Source organism: Typopeltis vanoorti, chromosome 11 (assembly GCF_054136105.1).
Source record: "Typopeltis vanoorti isolate ZY-2024b chromosome 11, IOZ_Tvanoo_1.0, whole genome shotgun sequence".
In the NCBI taxonomy this organism is placed as follows: domain Eukaryota; kingdom Metazoa; phylum Arthropoda; class Arachnida; order Uropygi; family Thelyphonidae; genus Typopeltis; species Typopeltis vanoorti.
Window position 1 is genome coordinate 123,112,768 of NC_143559.1, and position 23,606 is coordinate 123,136,373.

The 23,606-nt window shown below is 37.4% G+C and overlaps 1 protein-coding gene across 1 annotated transcript in view; it reads right to left on the minus strand.

Moving 5' to 3' along the window:
• The window catches only part of Nf1 (neurofibromin 1), a 1,119,557-nt gene that overhangs the window by 33,641 nt on the left and 1,062,310 nt on the right, over positions 1–23,606 (minus strand). The window contains exons 56-57 of the mRNA XM_090400295.1: positions 17,793–18,077; positions 1,031–1,131 (exon numbers count right to left, since the gene is read on the minus strand). Of these exons, the coding sequence (XP_090256421.1) occupies positions 1,031–1,131; positions 17,793–18,077 (386 nt within the window). The remainder of the gene's footprint in view (positions 1–1,030; positions 1,132–17,792; positions 18,078–23,606) is intronic.

Consider the following 23,606-nt stretch of genomic DNA (forward strand, 5'->3'; position numbering starts at 1 on the left):
AATAACTTCACATCAACTGCCTTAGTATCCCATAATGCAAAGCACTCCCCCCTTTTAGAATTTTAATAATAAGATGATACATCTTTTTACTAGTTGTATATAGGAAATATATGACCTCTGCATTACTTCAAACTTAGTATCTCTTCTGGATCTGGCTCTGATGGTAGCTTGCTTTCAGGAGAGTAGAGCAGCTTTACTGGATGGCTGGTCTTTGCCTGTCAGTGAGTAAAGCCACCAGAGTTTCCTGTCCCGGAGTGATTTAGGTCATGAGTGGTGATTTTAGTAGTGATCCTTCAGGGTCATTCAGTGAGATTTAGAGTGATCTTCTAGATCACTTCAAGTTTTTGGAGAGGTATCCCTGCACTTTAACATACCTCAATACAGGTTGAAACCACTCTGGGTTGTGGCTTTTCCCATAATGTACAGCATTATACACATCCGTGATATTTTACATCCACTTGTGAAGTAAATGGAAACTTTGCTTACAATTAAATAAAGGATTAAACCAAGAATATAATTTCTTGACATCTTTAATCTATAGTTAAGCATGTGAAAAAACTTTAGATGTTATGTCTTCTTCTGCGAGTAGCATTAGGGAGGTTTTTAATGTATTATCCCAAATGTGAAACAACAAGCACTGTACAGAAGAGGACAATAATTTTTTTTTTTTTTTTTAAAGAGTGAGGCGAAGGATGTAATGTGTTTGTACTATGAAAGGCTGGAGATATAACACAGTGCAAGAGGGCATATTTGAATATTATTATCAAAAGTAAGGCAAGTGCAGCGAAGTGAGATCTTTCTTATGAGAAGTACACAGGACTATTTGGTAAGCACTGAAGTTCACTAGATTATTTCTCATTATCCCACTGGAGAAGAGCCAGAAGATGAGCATCTAAGATATTAGTTAGGCATGATCTTGAAATAAAAATAAATATATTAACTTGAAACACCAAGTTAATATATGATTAATGATTTTATAGATTAATTAAGTAAAATTATAGGATATCATAAACAATAACAAAGAACTTACATAACTGGAAACACCCTAGCAAACACAACTGAAGCTTCAGCTAAATATTCATACAGTATTCGCATTTCATTTTCATCTGTAGTATTCCTTACTAGTGTTGCCTGAAATTACAAATTAAAAAATCAAAACAGATGGGTGACTATATCCATGGGCACACAATAACAGTAGATGTTATATGTAACAACTAACATGATATATTACAGTAGAAAAGATGCTCCCAACTGTATTTGAAAAACTAAGGGCTTTTATTCTCTTTACATTATATTCCTCTCTTTATCATACTAAAATAAAACAAAAATTTTATTTACCTATATAGTTACTAATTTACAAAATAGGCTGAGGAAGGGCACAGTATCCCTACCCTCCCTTTTTTCCTCTGTCAGAAAAAAAAAAGACTAGTAAAACTGTAAAAAACATGTGAAGAGCAACAAAATGTGTCAATTTTTCTCTGAAACAAAATGAAAAATTATGTTAATATTATTAATATCTAGGAATAACATCCAGGAATGGGTTAGCAGAGCTAATCTCAGGTGGTATGGTCACTTAAACAGAATGGGAGAGGAAAGATTAGCAAAACAAGTGTTCTCTGCCAGGTTGGCAGGAAAAAGATCCAGAGGAAGACCGAGATATAGGTGAATTGATACAGTAAAAAGTGCCTTAGAAGATAGAAATATAAGATCTGATAATCTTGGAGTCTTGACAGGTAACAGATTGATTTGGAGGAAAATTGTAGATAGGAATTAGTAATGATGTAAATTTTTCAGGTAATACTATCATATCCTGTACACCCCCTTGAGGATACATGCCAGGAATTTGATAATGATGATTATTAATATCTAATCTCCATGGAGTCAGAGACTCATTGTGGGAGGTACACAGTATTGCACACAATGCTCATCCAACTGTGCTTTAAACTGATTTACTGTGTCTACACCCACAACACACTCAGGCAATGCATTCTACTCACCAACAACTATGCATACAAAGAACCTACTCCTCACTCTTCTGCTCACATCCTCATTAATACAGTTTCCAGCAACAGCTTCTTGTTCTACCCCCCTCTCTCTCCCCCCATTCTATGAAAAATCTGTTCCATGTCAACAGATAACAACCCCTGACTAGCTTATATGTCTCAATCATACCCCCTCCCCTCCTCCTATTCATGAGGCTCTGCAACTTACATTCTCTCAATCTGTCCTTGTACTCCACATTCCAAAGAGCACTAACCACCTTTGTGAATCTTCTCTGAACCTTTTCCAACATATCCTCATTACCATGAAACCTGGCTACCAAATCTGTGCACAATAATCCATATGAAGCCTGATCAAGGCCTTATAAAATGGCATCATAACCTCTCTATTTCTATATGTCAGGGTTCTCCGCATCATTGCCATTGTCCGATGTGACATCTTCACAACTTGTGAGATTTTCCCTCTGAATTTCAGGTCCTTCTTCGCTATCACTCCTAGATCTTTAATCTCCTCTACTTTCTTTAAACTTTCCCCACCAAGTGCATACTTTGCATCCTATATCTCAAAACCTTACACTTTGCAACACTGAACTGATAGTTTCACTTACCTGCTCATTCATGCAATCTGGTCAAATCCTCTTGTAAGGCCATAACATCTGCTTGACTCTGCATTGCTCTCCTCAGTTTTGCATCATCTGCAAACAGCTGCATATCACTAGTTAAACCCATCCCAATATCATTATCATACAAACTGAACAGCAATGCCCCCAAAACTGACCGCTATGGCACAGCACTAATGGCCTTTCTCTTTTGGGATACCACACCACCATATACAACTTTCTGACAGCCAGTCACTGATCCAACTCAGAAGTCTGTTATCCAATCCCATCTGTTTCAACATATATATATAAGAGCTTGCCATGTGGCAGTCTATCAAAAGCTGTTACAAAATCTAAGTACACCACTTAGATTAGGTATATGCATCTCCCTTATCCAAGATATTTGTCACCTTGTTATAGTACATAAGTTAGTGAAACATGATCTCTCCCTTTAACAAGTCCATGCTGATAACCACAGAGAATACTGCTATTATCAACCCATTTCTGTATCCTACCTCTCACCAATCTCTCCAATACCTTCACCACAACTCCAGATATACAAGACCAGTCCATAATTTGAAGCTACAGTCTTATCACCAGCTTTATGCAGTGGAACAATTTTATCCTCCTTCCATTCCCTTGGAACATACCTGTGCTGTTGCAAGACTTTTATTAAATAGGCATGCCAATTCCCTGGGACATAACCAAGCATCTTAAGGGAATGTTCCTTTATAAATACTTCATAAACACCCTTTATAAACACCCTTATAAATTGATCACTGAATACTTCAACAATAACTTCTGCAGCAGTTACCATTCTACCACTTTCATCCATTAACTTCATCTTACCACGATCATTCTTCCTTCTACTTGCCACATCTAAAAAACTGTCTAGGGTTTTTCTTTTCCTGATTTGCAATTTCTGCTCATACTCTACTTCTGCTTTCCTTAGTCACTCTCCTGGCTTGTTTTTTGTACTCTTCATGTGACTGATTATTTCATCTTGTACTTCCTCTAAAGTACTTTCTTTTTCCAGATTTCATACTTAAGCTCTACATTCATCCATTTTACACCTACCTTATTCAGCCTTTTGGCCTTCGGAATATATTCACACATTGATGTTATGTATTTCTTTGTCAATTCCCATGCAGCATTTATTTCCTTACTGCTCAACTCCTCATTCCATGTTATAGTTCCAAGATGTCTCCTAATCTTGTTATAACCACCAGCCTTATAATTCCACATATGTCATTTCCTCACAAAAGTCTGCATATGACTAGCTACAGCACAGGTGATTACTTCATGATCACTTTTACCAACTGGAGGAAAGTGTGAAACCCCCCTCTCACAATTACATCCTCTGATGAAATGATCAGATCTAGAACTCTCGATCTTCACATGCCCTCCTTTATGTACTGCCTGAGATAGTTATCTCAAGAACTTGAGAAATTCATTTTCCTTATTCCCAAATGCTATTTCTTCATTCCAATCTATACCGCCATACTTAAAATCAAGTTGTTTATACATTTCTTCATCACTACCTTCTACATTCCCAGGCTTATAGAAACATCCAACAAAATGTCTTCCTCTCAACCTCCACATTACACCACACTGCCTCATAACCATGGCCACTATTTCCCCCTTTCATGTCTACCTTATGTGGAATTAATTCCTCTGCTATCATCAGCAGCACTCTCTCTACTCCCCTCTTGCCCTTTCTATCCTCGTGAAAAATACTGTATCTTTCCATTCATATTCCCCTTATGATATCATCTTCATTCAACCATGTTTCACTTATTCCAATGATTTTGGTAGAGTCATCCAGGATCACCTATGCTGATGAAGCAGAGGACAAAGCACAAAAATATCAGAATATCTTTACTAGATATTCAGGTGAAACAAAGTATTTCAGTTTTCTGGTGTTTGCATTTCAGGAATCCACTTCCTATAGACATTTCTAAACAGATCAAGTGGTATAATATTGACTAATGTCTATGAAAGCTAATCAAGTACTGGAAAGACTAATAAAGGCAAAGTACTTGTTTGCACTAGATCTTTTCCAGGTTTGGGAAAACAGTGACTATTGCCTTTTTGACATAAATCTGAAACTGCTCTTCAATAAGTATTGTTATAAAGCAATAGTAGAAGATCAATTGAAGATGGTGGGATATATTTTATCTCATAATGGATATTATCAAGTAGCATAGCACTTGCATGGAAGTTATATATATACAGGGTGTCCCAAAATTCACGCCAGAAGTAATTTTGATAGAAAACACAGGTTTTTAATTAAAAATTGTAATTTCTTATTGATTCATAAAGTATACAGTATAGGGTTATGCATGGAATAGCATATCGGGTAAATGGCCTCCACGGCTTTGGTGGCACATACGCGCTCTTTTGTCGAAATTTTCCATGACCGTTTTGCATAAATGTGGCTGAATTTCGTTGATACAGCGCTCAATTTCCTTCTTCAAGGCATGGGTGGTCGTAGGCTTGTTGGCATAAACCTTAGACTTCAAAAAACCCCAAAGAAAAAAGTCCAACGGCGTTAAGTCACATGATTTGGGTAGCCAATTCTGATCACCAAAACGGGAAATAACACGACCAGGAAATGACTCATGCAGTAATTGAATTGTTTCTCGGGCTGTATGGCATGTGGCACTGTCTTGTTGAAACCACATGTCGTCCACATCCATATCTTGCAAATTAGGCACAAAAAACTGGATTATCATATCGTGATAGCGAGCACCATTAACTGTTATTACCTTACCAGCCGCATTTTCGAAGAAGAATGGGCCGATGATGTCTCCAGCCCAAAATCCGCACCAAACAGTGATAAAATCACTCCTACATATGAGAGGCCACAATGCCTATAGCAAATAAATGTCATGTGTATTTGTGCATGCATTGACTGGTAATTAAGAATGCTATTTTCAGTTCCTTCTTAATGAATGGCTGATTATTATTATTATTATTATTACCACAGGCTACTCCAGGAGTCCTTAGACTCATCGAGGGAGGCCCTAAACATCATGTTCACACAGCTGTTCAACATTCTCACAGTATCTATCATACCTTGCCTTGAACTCGCTCACTGTCATAGCACCCACAACAGACTCTGGCAGCTTATTCCACTCATTTACCACTCTAAAAGTAAAGAACCCAGCTCTAACACCCCTGCTAACCATGCTCTTGCCCAGCTTCCATGGGTGTCCCCTAATTCTCCCACCACCAGTCCTGATCTCAAAAATATCATCTGAATTAATCCTATAGAATCCTTTTAGCAACTTGAATGTCTCAATCATATCTTCCCTTTTTCGCCTATCAACTAGTTTCTGCAACCCACAAATCTTCAACCTGTTCTCATATGGTGCATTCCATAGACCTGCTATCATCTTAGTCACTCGCCTCTGGATCCTCTCAACCTCCTCCCCATCAAGAAGGAACCGAGGTGACCAAATCTGGGCACAATAATCGAGATGAGGTCTTATCAGGGCTTGGTACAGAGGTACAATAACTTGTTTTTCTCTGCTCGTCAAGGTGTTTTTCAACAACCAAGTGAGTTGATGAGCTGATTTAGCTACTTTCGCAATGTGCCCCCTAAACTTCATCTCCCTATCCACCAACACTCCCAAGTCCCTGGCCTCATCAATCTCTTGGAGTACAGTTCCACCAATGTGGTATACTGCTGCTAATCTTTTCACTCCGAAATGCATAACCTTACATTTTGTCACATTAAATTGACATCCATTCTCCTTAGTCCAGAACTCCAATCTATCTAAGTCATCTTGCAAGACTTTGACATCTTCTGCATTCACTATCGCCCTACCCAACTTTGCATCATCAGCGAACAAATGAACTGTCCCACTTAGACCATTCCCTATATCGTTAATGAACAGATTAAACAGCAGTGGTCCAAGAACAGAACCCTGTGGCACACCACTAGTCACAGGCCGTTTTTTGGACTCTACTCCTGAATAAACTACTCTTTGATATCTCTCCATCAACCACCCAGCTATCCATCTCACCAACCCTATATCCATTCCCATATGTTGTAGTTTACGGATTAGAATTCCATGTGGTATCCTGTCAAACGCCTTTGCCAGGTCCAGCAGTATCACTGTAAACCCATTTCCCTTATCCAGTTCAGCCGTCACCCTGTTATAAAACTTGAGCAAGTTACTGAGGCATGATCTACCCTTCACAAAGCCATGCTGTCCTCTGTACAGTATCTCATTTTCATCAATCCATTCCTGTATTTTTCCCTTGACTACTTTCTCCAAGACCTTGACAACGACTCCTGATATGCTGATCGGTCGGTAATTTGCAACCATAGTCTTGGATCCTCCTTTATGCAGTGGAACTATTTTCCCCTCTTTCCACGCCTTCGGGACTAAGCCAGACCTGAGACTCAGATTAAACAACATGGTCAAGGGCACTGATAATTCATTAGCCGCTTCATGCAAGACCCGTGCCGGTATACCATCCAATCCCACAGATGTATTCACATTAAGGTTCTGTAATAGACTATTCACCTCCACTTCATTCATCACAATTCCCATATAAACTAATGGTTCCTTCATTTTTTCAACGTCACCACCTGGATGATATACTTTTGCAAAGTGCGCGTTCAGTAACTCCACTATATCGACTGGTTCAGTGAACTCTTTACCATCATCATTCCTTAAAATCATTTTGCCATGTATAGTTTTTCTCTTGCTTGCAGCATATTGAAAGAACTGTTTGGGATTCTCTTTTGCTTGCATAGCTAGTTTCCTTTCATAATCGGCTTTTGCTGTTTTTACCACACTCGTTACCCTTCTAGCCTGTACTTTATACCGTTCGTGTGCCTGCAGGTCACCCCTTTCTTTAAATTCCCTCCATAGTTGTTTCTTTTTTTGCAGCTCAAGTTTAATGGTGTTATTCATCCATTTAACCCCTCCTTGTTTCACTATTCGGACCTTAGGTATACAATCAGTCATAACCTCTTGTAAATGCTCTTTGATCACTTCCCATGCTCTATCGACGTCCAGCCCTTGCAGTTGTACATGCCATGGCACTGATCCAAGCAATCTCCTAAGCTTGTCATACTTGCCAGCACGGTAATTCCACATATACCCTGTCTTAATCACAAATTTCACACCTTTAGCCACCTCCCAGGTCAAGACCTTATGATCACTCTCACCAATAGGTGGCAACATGGTCATATTCATTACAGTCAAATTCTCAGATACTATTACCAGGTCAAGCACTCTCACACCTCTAGTATTTTCAATTACATGCTGTTTCAGATAGTTATCCCTTAATAATTGAATAAAATCCATTTCCTTCCTCACATGTGTCCTCTCCTCCTTCCAATCAATGTTACTATAGTTGAAATCCCCCATAATAATTACCCTCCTTCCACTCATTTCATCAATTTGTTTATGCATACCATCTCCACCATCTATTCCATCACCTGGTCTATAGCAGCACCCAACTGTATATTTTATTCTGCCAGTATCAATCTCACACCAAATAGCCTCAAATGAGCTCCTTTCACTATCCTGCAATACTTCAATTCTCCTTGGCTGCAGTTCATCAGCTATCATCAATAACACCCCTCCCCCAATTTTATTCTCTCTGTCCCTCCTAAACATACTATAACCTACACATTCTATCCCACTAACTATATCATCTTCCGTCAGCCATGTTTCACTAATGCCAATAACCTGTGGCCAGGAAGAGCCAATCAAGGCCAAAAATTCTTCCTTCTTGTTCCTAATACTCCTGGCATTAGTATACATGAATTGCAGTGTTCCCTTTGTCCCACCCCTATCTTGATGCGTTATTCTAAATATCCCATTCCCATTTTTTGTCCTTATTGCTGGCTCAGGTACATTATATACATTTTTACACTCAACTGTCTCACTGATGTCTGGATATCCACTTCCCCCCCTCCTTGGTAGTTCTAGTTTCCCTGGTTCTGCACATCCATTTTCACTTCATTCAGCAACACTTTTTCCAGTCTCCGCACACCAAGTCCATTCAAATGCAGTCCATCCATCTTGTATAAGTCCTTTCGCCCATCAAACTCATTCCACACGTCCACAAATTCCACACCACACCGTCCGCATAACCTGCGCATAATATCATTTGCGATTATGGCCCTCCTTCTAAACTCCTCTCTGTCATACCGCGGTAACAGACTCACCATTCTAACTCTGTCACTCTTTTCTTTCGCTACCTTTAACAATACTTTCAAGTCCTCTCTCATAAAAAATTTATCACCTTTCAATTCATTCGTACCAGCCACAATAGTTATTTCTTTCACCCTCTGTTTTTGCACTCTAATGCTCTCACTTACATCCTTAAATTTCGCACCCGGCAAGTACGATTTAGTTACACTCCCATCTATTACTCCTCTTAATAACGAGTCACCATACAATACTCTCTCCTTCATTTCGGAAACTCGCCCACGCTGTTTATTTCCGTTAGCCGAATCACTCTGGAAAGAGTTTTGCAGGTGCTCTAATTGCCGCTGCGCATCTTGTATCACTGCGTGCAGCCTAGCGATCTCACTTCCTACAAATAATTCCTCATTTTTTTTATCATTCAAACCATTTTCACTTTCTGTATAATTGCTCTCACTCTTTCTTAGATCACCGCTCACATTGCCATCTTGTACACCACAATTCCCTATCGAGCCACTATTTTCACTCGCATTCTGGCTTTCTTCGACCATAACTGTCTCACAACCTGACACATACTTCGACTCCTCACTTTGCATACACTTTCTACACATTCTCCCACCACTATCACTTTCAACCCATACTCCAGACTCATTCGGGAATGCATACATTCCACACACATCACACCGGACAAACTCTCTCACACTACAGTTTTTGAACAATGGCGTCGTATTTTTGGACGCCATTATCTTACGTCGCATTGGCGCCATATTCAAATATATGAAACGTATCGTTAAAGACTAAATTAATTTACAGAATTTACACCAAAATCACACAGACACAACAAGCTACCCGATTATATTGGCCATTCATTATGAAATGAATGGCCAATTATATGAAATGGCTTTAGACTATTTAAAGAGAAATTAAGACTGTTTTTTGTGTCAAAAATCAGGAGGATATGAAGCATTATCAATATGCTAGCAAATCTTGAATTTTACTGATATTCTAGAGCTGTGGTTCCCAAACTTTTTCCACTTGTGTGCCTCTTTTAAACCCATTTCTATAAATTGTACCCCCTTGTTTTTAAATACTGACATTTATTATTTCATAACTAACGTTTTGCATTTTGTTTACTTTACTTGTTTTTCCACCATTACTGATTATTTTTTGTGTACATCTGAACAACCCACAACCCAGCACGTACACCCGGGAGTAGGCGTACCACCGGTTTTGGGAACCGATGTTCTAGAGTGTCTTCCATTGCTCTGAAATGTGTATGTACAGTAATCTATCATTTATTCAACCTTCAAATCAACAACCCTTTAATTAACTAACACTCTGCATGACAACTGACCTGATACAGAACCATGTAATTGTACTTCAATTATCCAGAATGGCAAACTGTCTTAACGACGTGGTTGGATAAACAGCAGATTACTGTATTATATATCTAATGTTCATTTTCTGGATCTTATCCCATAGATCTTTAGCAATGGTCATATGTAATACACATACCAGCCACTGAATTGGAAACTTTTATTTAATATCATGTTGGACCTCCTTTAGTGACTGCCAATACTGATCCTCTTCATTTCCCTGTGCATAGGTAAGTGAGATATTGGTCAGGTATAGCCTTCATTAAATGCTTTGGTCGATTGCTACACACAGGAAGTTCTGTTTGACCAAACATCCCTTCTCAGACAATAACGATCTTGTTCCTTTAGGACCACAGTTAAGCCTCTTAGGCAAGCAATGTAGGTTTTTTACCCACTGATTAAACACCTGGGATATCTCACCTTTCAGAAACCAGTCAGCTCTGCTGTTTTCAATATCTTGGTTCCAGCCAGACAGGCAGATACCAACCATAAGTCCGTTATCGAACTCTCAAAGATCCTTTGTTTTTCCTGTTGCAATCAACACGAGTGACAATTACTGACCAGCAGCATTATTACAGTTGCCTAGAACATATTTTGCATATATGCTATGTAAGTGATGTTTACATAGATCTGCATAAAGGTTTCTAATTCAGTTGCCAGTATGTATAGATAATATAAAATGGATTCAAAATTTTTCTGATTCTGACATTTAATGTAACATGTTTATCCCAAGCAATTTTAAAAGCTATGAGAGTTAACGATGTACAGCATCTAAAAAAGTAAACCATTTTCCATCAGTGATGTAATCTGTTATATGCATCACTGATTCAATTATGTATTAGGCTCATGACTACAAGATTAAATTCTGAAAGCTGTAAGAATGTATTCCAGTTATTCTGGTCAATTTTTATCCTGAGCATCCATGACAGAGAACATGGTTCCTGTGCTAATATACTGGAAAGTAAAAGTGATTCACATCCATATATAAATTTTCTTCAAGTGTCCACAAAAATTGGACAAGGCAGGGGAGCAGATTTTAAGATTCACTGCAGAATACATACAAACATGTCATAAGAAATTACATAGATTATTAAGACAAGTGAAAGGTCATTATCAACAATTTGGATTCTTCCACTGCTGACTACATTATCACACAAAGTATTATATCCAATAAATGTGACCCATGACTTATCAGAGGATTCAGCTGGAATATAAGATTACTAAAGTCATTCTGAGTAAACTTGAAACTCGGTCTTAAGTATAAGGAACATATTATAATAAGTAATCCACTGAGAAGCAAATGGTATTGCGTTTCAAATATGTCTCCTTAAACCATTAAATCATCAGGATACAGGAAAATCTCTATAAGTAAATAAACACAGGAGTTTGAATAAATATAAGCAAGGTTTCTACACCTCATTAAAGAGGTTGGTCTTTTATTTCTGAGTGGTCGCATCCACAGAAAAAGGCCAGGCATTTTTGGTGCTAAGCACCATTACATTACAGAGGTTTCACTGAATATTTCATTATTTTGCTTTTTGGAAGAGAAGTTCATTAAAAAAACCATGTTTGAACTATATACAAATCCTGGTTTACTTTTTACCCATTTTTTCCAGCATGCAATATGAGAGATTTTCAGGCATCGGATATTTTATATAGAGACAACCTATCCTTCTGTCCTCTTTTGTTGTATTTCTTCAAATGTATATCATCATCATCATCATCAAATTCCTGCCATGTACCCTCAAGGGGTGTACAGGATATCACAGTACTACATGAAAAAATTACATCATTACTAACTTCCTATCTACAATTTTCCGACAAATCAGTCTGTTACTTGTCAAGACTCCAACATAATCAGATCTTATATTTCTATCGTCAAAGGGACTTTGTACCGTATCAATCCACCTACATCTTGGTCTTCCTCTGGGTCGTTTTCCTGCCAACCTGGCAGAGAACACTTGTTTTGCTAATCTTTCCTCTCCCATTCTATTTAAGTGACCATACCACCTGAAATTAGCTCTGCTAATGCATTCCTGGATGCTTACAATGTCAAGTTTTTTCCTAATATCCTCATTTTTAATATGATATTGCCATTGATGCCATCTGTTCACACCTCTAATCTTTCTCAGGACTCTCATATCTGCGGTCTCTAGTCTTTGGTGAAGTGTTTTACTTCTGACCCAGCTCTCAGATCCATAAGTTAAAACTGGTTTGAACACTGTCTTGTATACAGCTAATTTAGTGTTCCGACTAATTTCTCTCTTATTCCATATGAATTTATTCAATTGACTTCCCAATATACCAGCTTTGCTGATTCTGTTGTCTATTTCTATATTTAATTTACCATCTTCAGTAAAAATTGTGCCTAAATAGCTGAAATGTTTACTTGTTCCACAGGTTCTCCATTCACAACACAGTTGACATTTTCAATGATTCTGCCTATTTTCATTGTCTTTGTCTTTTTATTGCTGACCTTCATACCATATCTATTACAACAGTTATTCAATTTAGTCAGAGAATCTTGCAGACTTGTAGTGGATTTATTTAGAAGTATAACATCATCCGCATAAAGCAAAGAGCTGTCATTAACATCTCCAATTTTGATATCATGTTTAATACCACTTTCCTTTATAATGTGATCCATATAGATAATGAATAACAGAGGGGATAACGTACATCCTTGTCTCACACCAGATTTAACATTAAACCATCTTCCTGTACTTCCTTCAATTCTAACTGCTGACTTACAACTCAAATAAAGACTAAGTATTGCTTGATATAATGCCCCATTGACACCATATAACTGCAGCGTATTGAATAGCTTCTCTCTTGGCACTTTGTCATATACCTTTTCCAAATCGTGTCGTAAAGTGAAGATCTGATCCTGACAGCCTCTATTTGGCCTGAATCCAGCTTGTTCTTCACCAAGCTTTTCTTCCACAATTCTTCTCAACCGTTTCTCAAGTATACTTGCATAGATCTTGCCAGGAACACTCAGTAGGGAAATACCTCTGTAATTCTCACATTCAGTTTTATTTCCCTTTTTATATATGGGTACTATGAGAGCTCTACTCCAATCATCGGGAATTTGTCCCTCTGTCCAGGCTTTCTGAACTATGCAGTGCAGCCACTGCATAGTTCACTGTAAGACTTTTATACCACCATACTTGAGCATTTCTGGTCGAATATCATCTACTCCTGCTGCCTTTCCACATTTCAAGCCTTTGATGGCTTTTTCTACCTCAAGTATGGATATGTATTCCTGACTGCATGCCTGGTGAGTGTTTTTTACCACTGTGCTGTCATCACTGCTTGTTTCATTTAGCAGTTTTTCAAAGTAATTACTCCATACTTCAAGGATATCTTTTTCTCCTGTTTTCATGTCACCTTTATCATCTCTAACTCCTTTTACAGCACTTTTTCCTCCATTCCTAAGCTTCTTCAACAACCTCCAGAATATTTTGCCACCTTCTTGATATTTATTTTCTTTATTCTTGCCAAAGTCCTCCCATGACTTTTGTTTAGCTAGTTTTACACACTGTTTAGCTTTCTTACATTTGTCTCTGTATTCTGTAAGAGTAAAAGCTGACTTATTTGCCAGGAACTTTTGATATGCTTTCTTCTTTTCCTTCACTGCCTCTTTAACTTCCTGTGTCCACTAGGGAGTTCTGATTTTTTTTATCCTTGCACACAACCTCACCACATGCCTCTCTGGCAGAATCAATCAATGTTTTCTTCAGAGTTTGCCACTGAATCTCCAAGGTTTGATTCCTGTTCTCAAACTCTTTCATTTTCTTTTCAATAATACTTCTGTATTTTAGTCTACAGTTCACATCTGAGAGCTGCTCAACTTTTATTCGCTTTAAAACTTTCTTACGTGTTATTCTTTTCAATATGAAATTCAATTTTATCCTGCTCACGACTAAATAGTGATCACTTCCAATTTCAAATCCTCTGTACACTCTGGTGTCCTGCACCAGGGAGAAAACATCACTATCAACAATAACATAGTCAATGAGACTTTTCTTATTCCTAGCCTCTTCTCTCCATGTGAATTTGTGCACATTTTTATGTTGGAACATGGTGTTAGTTATAACCAGTCCATGTCCTCAGCAGAAATCCAACAGATATTTGCCATTATTATTAGCTTGGCTCTTTTCTCCAAATTTTCCCAAAATATTTTTGTATGTCTCACAATCATTTCCTACTCTGCTATTTAGATCCCCATAACAAGGACCAACTTTTCCTTTTTCATTGTGTCAGTTGCTTTTTCTAAAGCCTCAAAAAATTCTTCCACTTCTACTTTAGTAGAACCTTCTGTGGGACCATAGGCACAAATAAGTCTCATTGTCCAGTTCCCCATTCTCATATTTGCCCACATTACTCTACTTGAGACTGACTGCCATTCAAGAAGATTAGCCTCGTATTTTGTGTTGAATACTATGGCTACTTCTTCTTTTCCTTGATTGTCATTGCCTGAATATAACATTTTGTATTTATTGCTCAGAAAGATCTCACCAGTTTTGGTCTTTTTTGTTTCAGTCTCCCCTATTATGTCGATCTGGTACTTATCTAATTCCTCAGCTAGCTCCATTTCTTTGCCATTCAGGCTTCTTACGTTGATAGTACCGATCTTTAACTCTGGTGATGTTGTGTTGTGGTGTGTTTTCAGATTTGTTCCAGTAGCTGATTTTTCGCTGTTCGCCCTGGTTCCCTGGCAAAAACAACGGGGCCTTGTTTAACCGGGCGACGCTCCAGTCGGTATGAAATTTTGTCATGTTGTACCATCGTTTTGTATTTTGTTTTAACTAATAGGAATCCAATTTGGTCGGCTAAATCCCAAATTGCCAGCCCATCCTCTTCGTTCACTATCCAGGTAGATACCCAACAGGGTGCACCACGAGAAGGTGAGGATTGGACATTAGGTCAGAAGGCCTGGTCGGTTCTCCGCATTCCTTTAAAGGCTATGTGGAGGTCTCCTCTCAGTTATACAGCTTTGACCCTTAAGCACTTATTCAAAAGAATATTCAATTTTATTCATTTTTAAAAAGCCCAGATGAATAAAATATAGATTTTTTTTTTTTGCTTTCTTCATTATCTTCTGATATTTATCTTCTCTTCTCCTTCTGTCCAATGAAATTATTTATTCCTACGATTATCACTAACTAAAGCCTCAGTCACCTTGCTTATCTTCCGTCTTGAAAACAAATCTTGTGCAGGCTCAAATTCACCTTGCTGCTAATAATAAAAATACCAATACAATACCACTCTTGCATCATTCATTCTCTCTTTCTTTTGGCTTTCTCACTCAAATTTTTCTGCTCTTTTATTTCCATCCACTGATATGTCTAATTTCATTGCATGCATAGAGACTCCGTAGCTTAGTTGGTACAGACAAAGCCCAGTGGTAGGAAAGACCTGGGTTCGATTCCCATTGGTGACATGAGGAACCTTTATCTGGTCTCTGTCAACAAAAGGTGAGTTATCCAGTCTCATACGGAGGTAGGGTTTTTTATCACCTAGAAACTCAGGTTTTTCATCCCACAGAACAGGCAAACTGGCCCCGTGAAGACACACGAATTACAGTCAGGAATACTTAAGAAACAGTCCCTCCCAGCCCCAATTCATCAGCTATGCTGACCCTGAGCCCGGATAAAATGGGGGGGGGATTGAGATGGTGCCATACCTCCCTGTAATAGAGGCTCATGGTCATTGTATCACCATATGAAATAAAAAAAAAAATTGCCTGCATTTTACATTTCTGAACTTTAACAACTTTGCCTTTAAGTGCCGTTAAATAGTAGCATTCACTTGCACTCTCCCCAGTGGCATGTGTGTACAACGACATGTACGAGGGTTGTTTGAAAAGTTTGGTAAATTTCCAATAGATGTCAACACAATTTGTTCATTCATACCAGTGTTGGCACGTATCATCTTTTTCATAACCCCTGTCAAAATTTTTGCTATATGCGATGAGTAGTTCTCATTTGCTCATTTGGCAAACATTTAAAATGACTGTGTTCACATTTTTCATAAAAATGGAGAAAAATGAGTTTCGTGCAGTGATAAAACACTTTTATTTGAAGAAGTGGAAGGCGCGCATATCAACGGCGAGTTAGATGTAGGTCACGGGGACTCTGCACCAGCATTGAAGACTATTTATTTTTGGATAAATAAGTTTAAATGTGGTCGTAAGTCCATCGAAGATGAAGTGCACCCTGGACGCCCGACTGAGGCCACTACAAAGGAAATGATTGACAAAATCCATGGTATCATTATGGAAGATCGGCGAGTGAAAGTGCATGAGATTGCTGAGATTGTAAGCATCTCAACTGAATAGATGTATAATATCCTGCATGAAAAAGCTGTGAACACGATTGTTGACTGTCGATCAGAAAAGTATGTGAAAAGGCATTTCAACAGAGTGTTTGGTGATGTTTAATCATAATTCACCAGATATATTTCATTGATTCGTGACTGTAGATGAAACTTGGATCCACCACTACACACCTGAGTCCAAGTAGCAGTCAAAACAATGCCCAGTGAAAGAGCACCAAAAATAAGTGAAGACCGTTTTGTCAGCTGGGAAGGTGATGGTCACTGTTTTTTGGGATTCCCAAGAAATTATCATGATAGACTATTTGGAAAATGGGCAAGACAATAACAGGAATCTATCATGCATCATTGTTGGACTGCTTAAAAGAACTTAACAAAAAAAAGGGGCCAAGATTGGTGCAAAAAAAGCGCTCTTTCATCAAGACAATGCACTGTCCCACAGATCAGCCCATCACAATGGCAAAATTGCATGAATTGAGGTTTGAATTGGTTTCACATCCACCGTATTCTCTGGATTTGGCCCCATGTGACTTCTTGTTCCCAAACTTAAAAATTTGGCTTAATGGGAAAAAATTTTCTTTGAATGAGGATGTCATCAAGGCTGTCAATGACTATTTTGCACAATTTCACAAATCCTACTTTTTAGATGGGATAAAAAAATTGGAAACTAGCTGGACCAAGTGCATAGATCTTGATGGAGACTATGTTGAAAAATGAAATCATGCCATCCTTCCTCCGCCATTGATCCCTTTACAGCTATTTTTTCCAAAAAAATGTGTTTAACTTATTTTTTTTACTAAACTTTTCAAACAACCCTCGTACACATTCATTCTTGACAACAAGCTTGCCATTTAATCAGTTGGTGCATAAGCTGCTTGATATAATGATTACTGGACACCTGTATTCAGAAGAATAAAGAATAATTTTATTATTGTAAATATTTTTACCAGAAACTAACAGGACATCATCATAAGGTGAAATGCACATAAAAACTCACTTACTTGATGCAATGATTTTGTTCTTAGCGCCATCTTGTGTGCTCTCACACATATAGATAATTGTGTTTTTAAGAATTTCTACAATTTAAATAGCACTTACAATTAATATTATATAAAAAGCATTCAGATAATCACCATTATTCTTTCTTATATGTTGGAGATGAGTTGCCTTCATCTCCCTATCCTCCCATTGAAGGAGACACACACACACTCCGTATTTACAATTTAAATAGCATTCACAATTAATATCATATGAAAGGCACTCAGATAATCACCATTATTCTCAAGTAAAACAGAAACTTACCAAAACAGTAAGAACTAATGCTTGAGTAGGAAAGTCTGTAAGTACTTCTGGATCTAAAAGGACATTATCTTCATTAGATACTCTTGATCCAGCTTCCTTACATGTTGGAGAAGAGTCACCTTCATCTCCCTTTCCTCCCATTGAAGGAGACATACGTCCTGTATCTACACTTTTTTGCATTTTTGGAGTGGGCATGGAACTACTTCTTTGGGTCTTAAATAACGGCCTAATATTTGGAGCATCTATATCCAAACTTCGCCAGAATTTTGGATCTTTGCCTTGAACCTAAAAGGAAAATTATTTTCATTTTGAGATCACAGATAACACTTATGAAAAACACTACTTATGAAACATAAATAAGAAATTAGACTATCAAAACTAAATGAATATGGTATAAAACTACTTTCAGCAGCTATCTGTTTGTAAAATATCAGGTTAGGCTTGTTTAAAATGAATGCTGAGCATAGTTGTGTGGTTTCATTTTCAAAGAAAAGAAAAAATCAGAATTTCAAGGAGAAAGCACTCTGTCACCTCTGTGTAAGACTGACTAACTAAGATGCATTATTATCATCATGACCACGCACTTTCATGGAGTCAAAAGGACATCATAGGTAGTGTATACTAAATCAGCGTTCCTCAACCTTTTTACACCTGCGGAACGGGGAAAATAGGAGAAATATTTCGTGGACCGGCTGACGGCTAAGACAGAAACATAAACCAATGTAAATAGTATTTTATTTATTAAATCCAATGTTATAAAATTACAATTTTTAGCTAGTGCGACATCTGCTGCTGCTTATAGGTCAGAAAATTTGATATACGTGGCTGGAGTGTTGTTTCTGAGAGACCAAGTGCTGCAGTAACATCCATTCGATTTCTCCTTTTAGTTTTTATTACTGACATGGCTGAAAAAGCTTTTCACAGAAATAGGAAGTCGAAAAAACGACCAACAATTTGATAGTTTTATAACTCAGAGATGGATATTCTTTTTCGAATGATATCCAAAATTGAGACAATGATTTAGTGGTTTCTGGTGTCCAGACAATTTATGTGTGGAAACCAGAGTGACATCAGAAGACAACTCGATCAGCTTTTCTTTTTCACGAGGATCAAGTGCACATGATTTTATATCTTCCAACAAGGGATTATTAATCCAGAGGTTACCTTTACAAGGATCCTCATTTTCAGGGAAATAATTATTAAAGTTTTCAGCTAATGCCCTTAAATGATGACTTATTTTGATTATGACTTTCTTGTTGACATCAGCAGCAATCAAAAATTCTTCCAAAAGTTGAAAAATTTCTATATCTTCCTGTTGTACAAGAGTATCCCAAAGAGCCAGCTTCTTTTTGAATGCATCCATTTTATTTCTCAGTGTAAAAATATTTGTACAAGACCCCTGAAGAAAAATATTAAGTTCGTTAAGAAGGCTAAATATGTCTGCCATATACGCAAGCTTAGCCATCCATTCCTCATTCAACAAAGGCTCTACTAGGTCAGATTTTCACTCTTGCAGAAACTGCTTTACTTCTTCCCTCAGTTCGAAAAGATGTGCAAGAGCCCATCCTCTCGATAACCACCTCACTTCTGCATGGAGAAGGAGATGTTGGTGGTGCGAGTCCATACTCTCACACAGTGTCGTGAACAGCCTAGAGTTCATAGCTTGACTACAAATTTCATTAATGATCTTCACTGCATCATTCATCACAGTGTTTAGTTCAGTAGAAAGCTTCTTTGCAGCTAGGTGCTCCAGGTGGATCATACAGTGAGTGGACAAAACATCTGGGTGCATGACTTCCTTTATTTTTGCAACTACTTTTGAGAGAAGTCCAGTCATGCTTGCAGCACCGTCCGTACACACTCCGATGCATTTCCTCCAGTCTAAGCCCTGTGCTCAGAAATACCCGTCAAGAGCATTAAATATCTCTAAACTAGTGGTCTGTCCAGGTAAGTCAAGGCAACAAAGAAGTTCTTCCCTTAAGTCTTCATCTTCACTATAACTCACGAAGCAAAGTAGGATAGCATAGTTACTCATGTCAGTTGAATCATCAAGTTAAATGCGAAACATCTAGATTTCTTTATCCCCCTCTACAACTTGCTTTTCAATATTGGTGGCCATATCAATAATTCTCCTCTGAATGGTGGTGTCCGAAAGCGATATAGCTTCCAGTTTTTTAGTGGCTTCAGGACCCAAAATTTCTTGTACGACATCTAAGATGCAAGGATTTATTAACTCCTCACCAATAGTAAATGTTTTTTTCGTTTTAGCTATTCGAAGAGCAACTAAATAAGACGCTTGAAGAAGGGACTTGTCACTAGTCGTCATCATTTTCATTTCACTTTTCTGACTTTTCATCTAGTCACATAATCTTTGAAAAAAGTCCAGTGGCTTACCAATAAAATCTCTATGCTTTGAATGCAAATGACGAACAAGTTTGGAAGGTTTCATAGCGTCATTTGACAGAATTTCAGAGCCTACACACAAAGGCTGTAGCAATAGTTAGATAAGCTTTAAATAGTCCTTGTCGAAACACCTAACAAAGTATCCTTTTCTTTTTCTTTTTTGGTTTGTAGCACATTCCGAAGTATCAACATATTTCTTTTTCTTTGTTTCTTCTAAACTTGAAGCACTAGTACTTGGCATATTTTCGGTACCATCACTACTTTTCTCCTGAATATTGTCCTTGCCTCTACTAAAGAAGGTTAAAAGGTTTTGCTGTTTGACTTTTTTTTGTCTCCATTTTGTAGGGTTTCAAATTTTACGAAAGAAATAACTTGTTTTCTGAAATACCACAACACAATATTAGAAAACAATACGGACAAGTGCGATAAAACAAGAATTTTTGCTACGTGTTGTCCACAGGCGAGCTGACACAATACTGTCATTTGACGGCCACGCATTTCGCCTATACTTCAGGCGCTACATTGTCACGTGCAGTGTCCTGCTCGCCCTGCACCCAAATCATGTAGCCGCTCGATGATTGGGGGAAAATTTTTGGAGGACCAATTGTGCTTCAACCACAGGTTGAAAAACAAGGTACTAAATAACTCAATACTAGTCATACTACATCTTAAATTCATTCAGAGTTTTCAAAAATACGACTCTAGCAGTGTATTCCAATCATCCACCACTTCCTGTGCAACCATTCATTAAACTCCATATGCAACTTTAGGGGAAGGCCTCTTATTCATATTCCTTCTGCTCTTTGAAAACTTGCTCTGATATTTATCATGTAAGCGCCACTCACATTATGTCTCTATCATATCAGCTATTTTTCTATGTATCAGGATCTGTAATGTATACTCTATCAATTTACATTCCAAAGTTCCACAGTAACCTGACTCCACACTCTTTTTAATATTTCCTTTTGATTTCTAAGATTTACTAAGAAAACCAGACAATAGGATCTGTGCATAAATAGCCCAGGTGTGGCCAATCAAAGTGTTATACATGGGAATAATCACTAATCATTTCTAAGATTTACTAAAAAAACCCGACAACAAGATCTGTGCATAAATAGCCCAGGTGTGGCCAACCGAAGTGTTATACATGGGAATAGTCACCTCCTTGCCTGTTCTTTCAACATTTTCCTCACCACAGTAAATTCTAGATTGACTACACCATGTTTGTAATTAAATTTGCAATGTTAATTATAAATTAACAAGCTGTAAAGTTTCATCCATGGTTGAAATTTGATTCCATTTCTTTTAATTTCAGGAATTTCTTCTTATTTGATATTTACTACAAATACTTGTGGAAGTTTCTGAAATATAACAGTTTACTCATTATTATTATTATAACATCCCAACTGGCCGAGGTGGATGAAATAGTCAGACCACTCTAGTTTTTTTTCACTGATCAAAACTTCATAGGCATTCAGCATGTCACCTGTCTTTATGTGTACTGTGTTACTTGGAATTTCCTTTACTGTCATATGCTGGCCTAGTTGACCGAGTGTTAGCGTATCTGCTCTCCAGTCAAAAGGTTGCGGTTTTGAATCCCGCTGTGGGCATGGATGCTTGTGATTGCCTGTGAAAATAGTAGCGGTGGTGAACAGTAGATGGCATTGGTGTAGATGGTGTTGGTGTGGATGAGGTTGAGTGGTGGAGTTGGAGAGTAGGTGCCCTCCATCGATGAGTCTTGGACTTCCTGGAGATGTCTAATAATAATAATAATAATAATAACATTCTACCTTTTATCATGCCATCCTTCCTCCACCATTAATCCCTTTACGGCTATTTTAGAGCCATTAGTGGATTAATTGTTGGTCTTTGTGTCACCTGTCTTTACTTTTACTGTGTTACTTGGAATTTCCTTTACTGTCCTATGATATTTGACCTTTTTTTTGCCTCACAATTGATTTATTGTGTCTCTTCCCAAATTGAAACGAATTTCACATGTGCAAAAATAATCAATATCCTGAAATGATCACTGTTCAGTCTTTGCAAATATAACTATTTAGTAATAGTAAATTTGCTTTATTTTATTCTTCATATCAGTGCAACAGAACAGTTGCACTGATTGTTCTTTGACTTTACTTACAACACAGAAACAATTTTTTTTGCAAATTTTCAAATGTTTGCATTAAAAATATTATGTCAAATATTTATTATTTTTAAATAATATTTATAGAAATTAATATAACTTTTGTTTTCTTTCCTAGCAAATTACCATTACATGGATCATCACATTTCAGTTTTAGAAACACATTTTTTCTTTGTTTTGTTTTTATGAACAACAAATGATATTAAATTGCATTACTCGGTTTTTGATTATGAGTCTTCTTAGTATCAGAAATTTATATCCTATTTTAGCAGGGACTCTTTGCCTTCTTCTTCTTTTTTTTTTTTTTGTAGGATGCACATTACGATAATATCCAGTGCGTAATCACCATAGATATGTTGCAAATATAATATGAAAGATATCATATATGGAATAATTCAAAATTTATGCTCCTTTTGAAGATTTTCTAATGCTTCCCCCCCCCTCCTTATCCTCTCCTGGAACTCAGTTACATAACTACTCTAAATTTCTACAGGTCTGAAAGCTTTTCAAGGCAGTATTCAAAATCTATTACTCTTCATTTACTGTTCTGACAAAAGAAATAAAGCAATAACATTGTTGTACCATGAAGCTTCTAATTCTGTAATATTTCTTTTCAATCTAAAATCAGCTGTTCTACTGTCTTCTGAAATTATTTGAACATGTAAAACTGTTTATATGCATACCACACAAAAGAAAGTTCAGCAGTATTATTTTTATTTCTTTTTCTTAAAAAAATCTAAATATTACTATTTCTACTGCTGGTTGCTATTTCTGAAATAATCTGTCTTAGAAATAATTGATAATAATCCTCTTAGCTGGAGGAAAAGCTAAAGGCTTAGATTACTCTCACTGATATTGAGAAAGAAAAGAGAGAATGATTTGCCAGAAATCATTCTCTCTGAGAATGATTTCTGGCAAATCATCTTACAACACCTCACCCTAAAAAGTCTGAGCTTTTTAGGGTGAGGTGTTGTAAGATGCTTTTTAGGTGTGCTGAATTTTTGATAAAGGAGGGAGAATTGTTAGTGAGAGTGGCTAGTAGCTTCGCTAAATGTCTAGCCAGTTTGTATGTGGGACTATTTATACTGTCCACAATTGGGCGTAGGGGTGTGCCTGGTTTGTGAATTTTTGGTGATCCATAGATCCTCGGTGTTTTAACATGGAAGGGTTTGAGTTTGTTAACTGTGTCTTTGGGCCAGGAAGCGACTTTTTTTAATAATTTTCGTGCCTTATTCTTTTGTGTGTTGGTGGGATTGCGATCTATAATT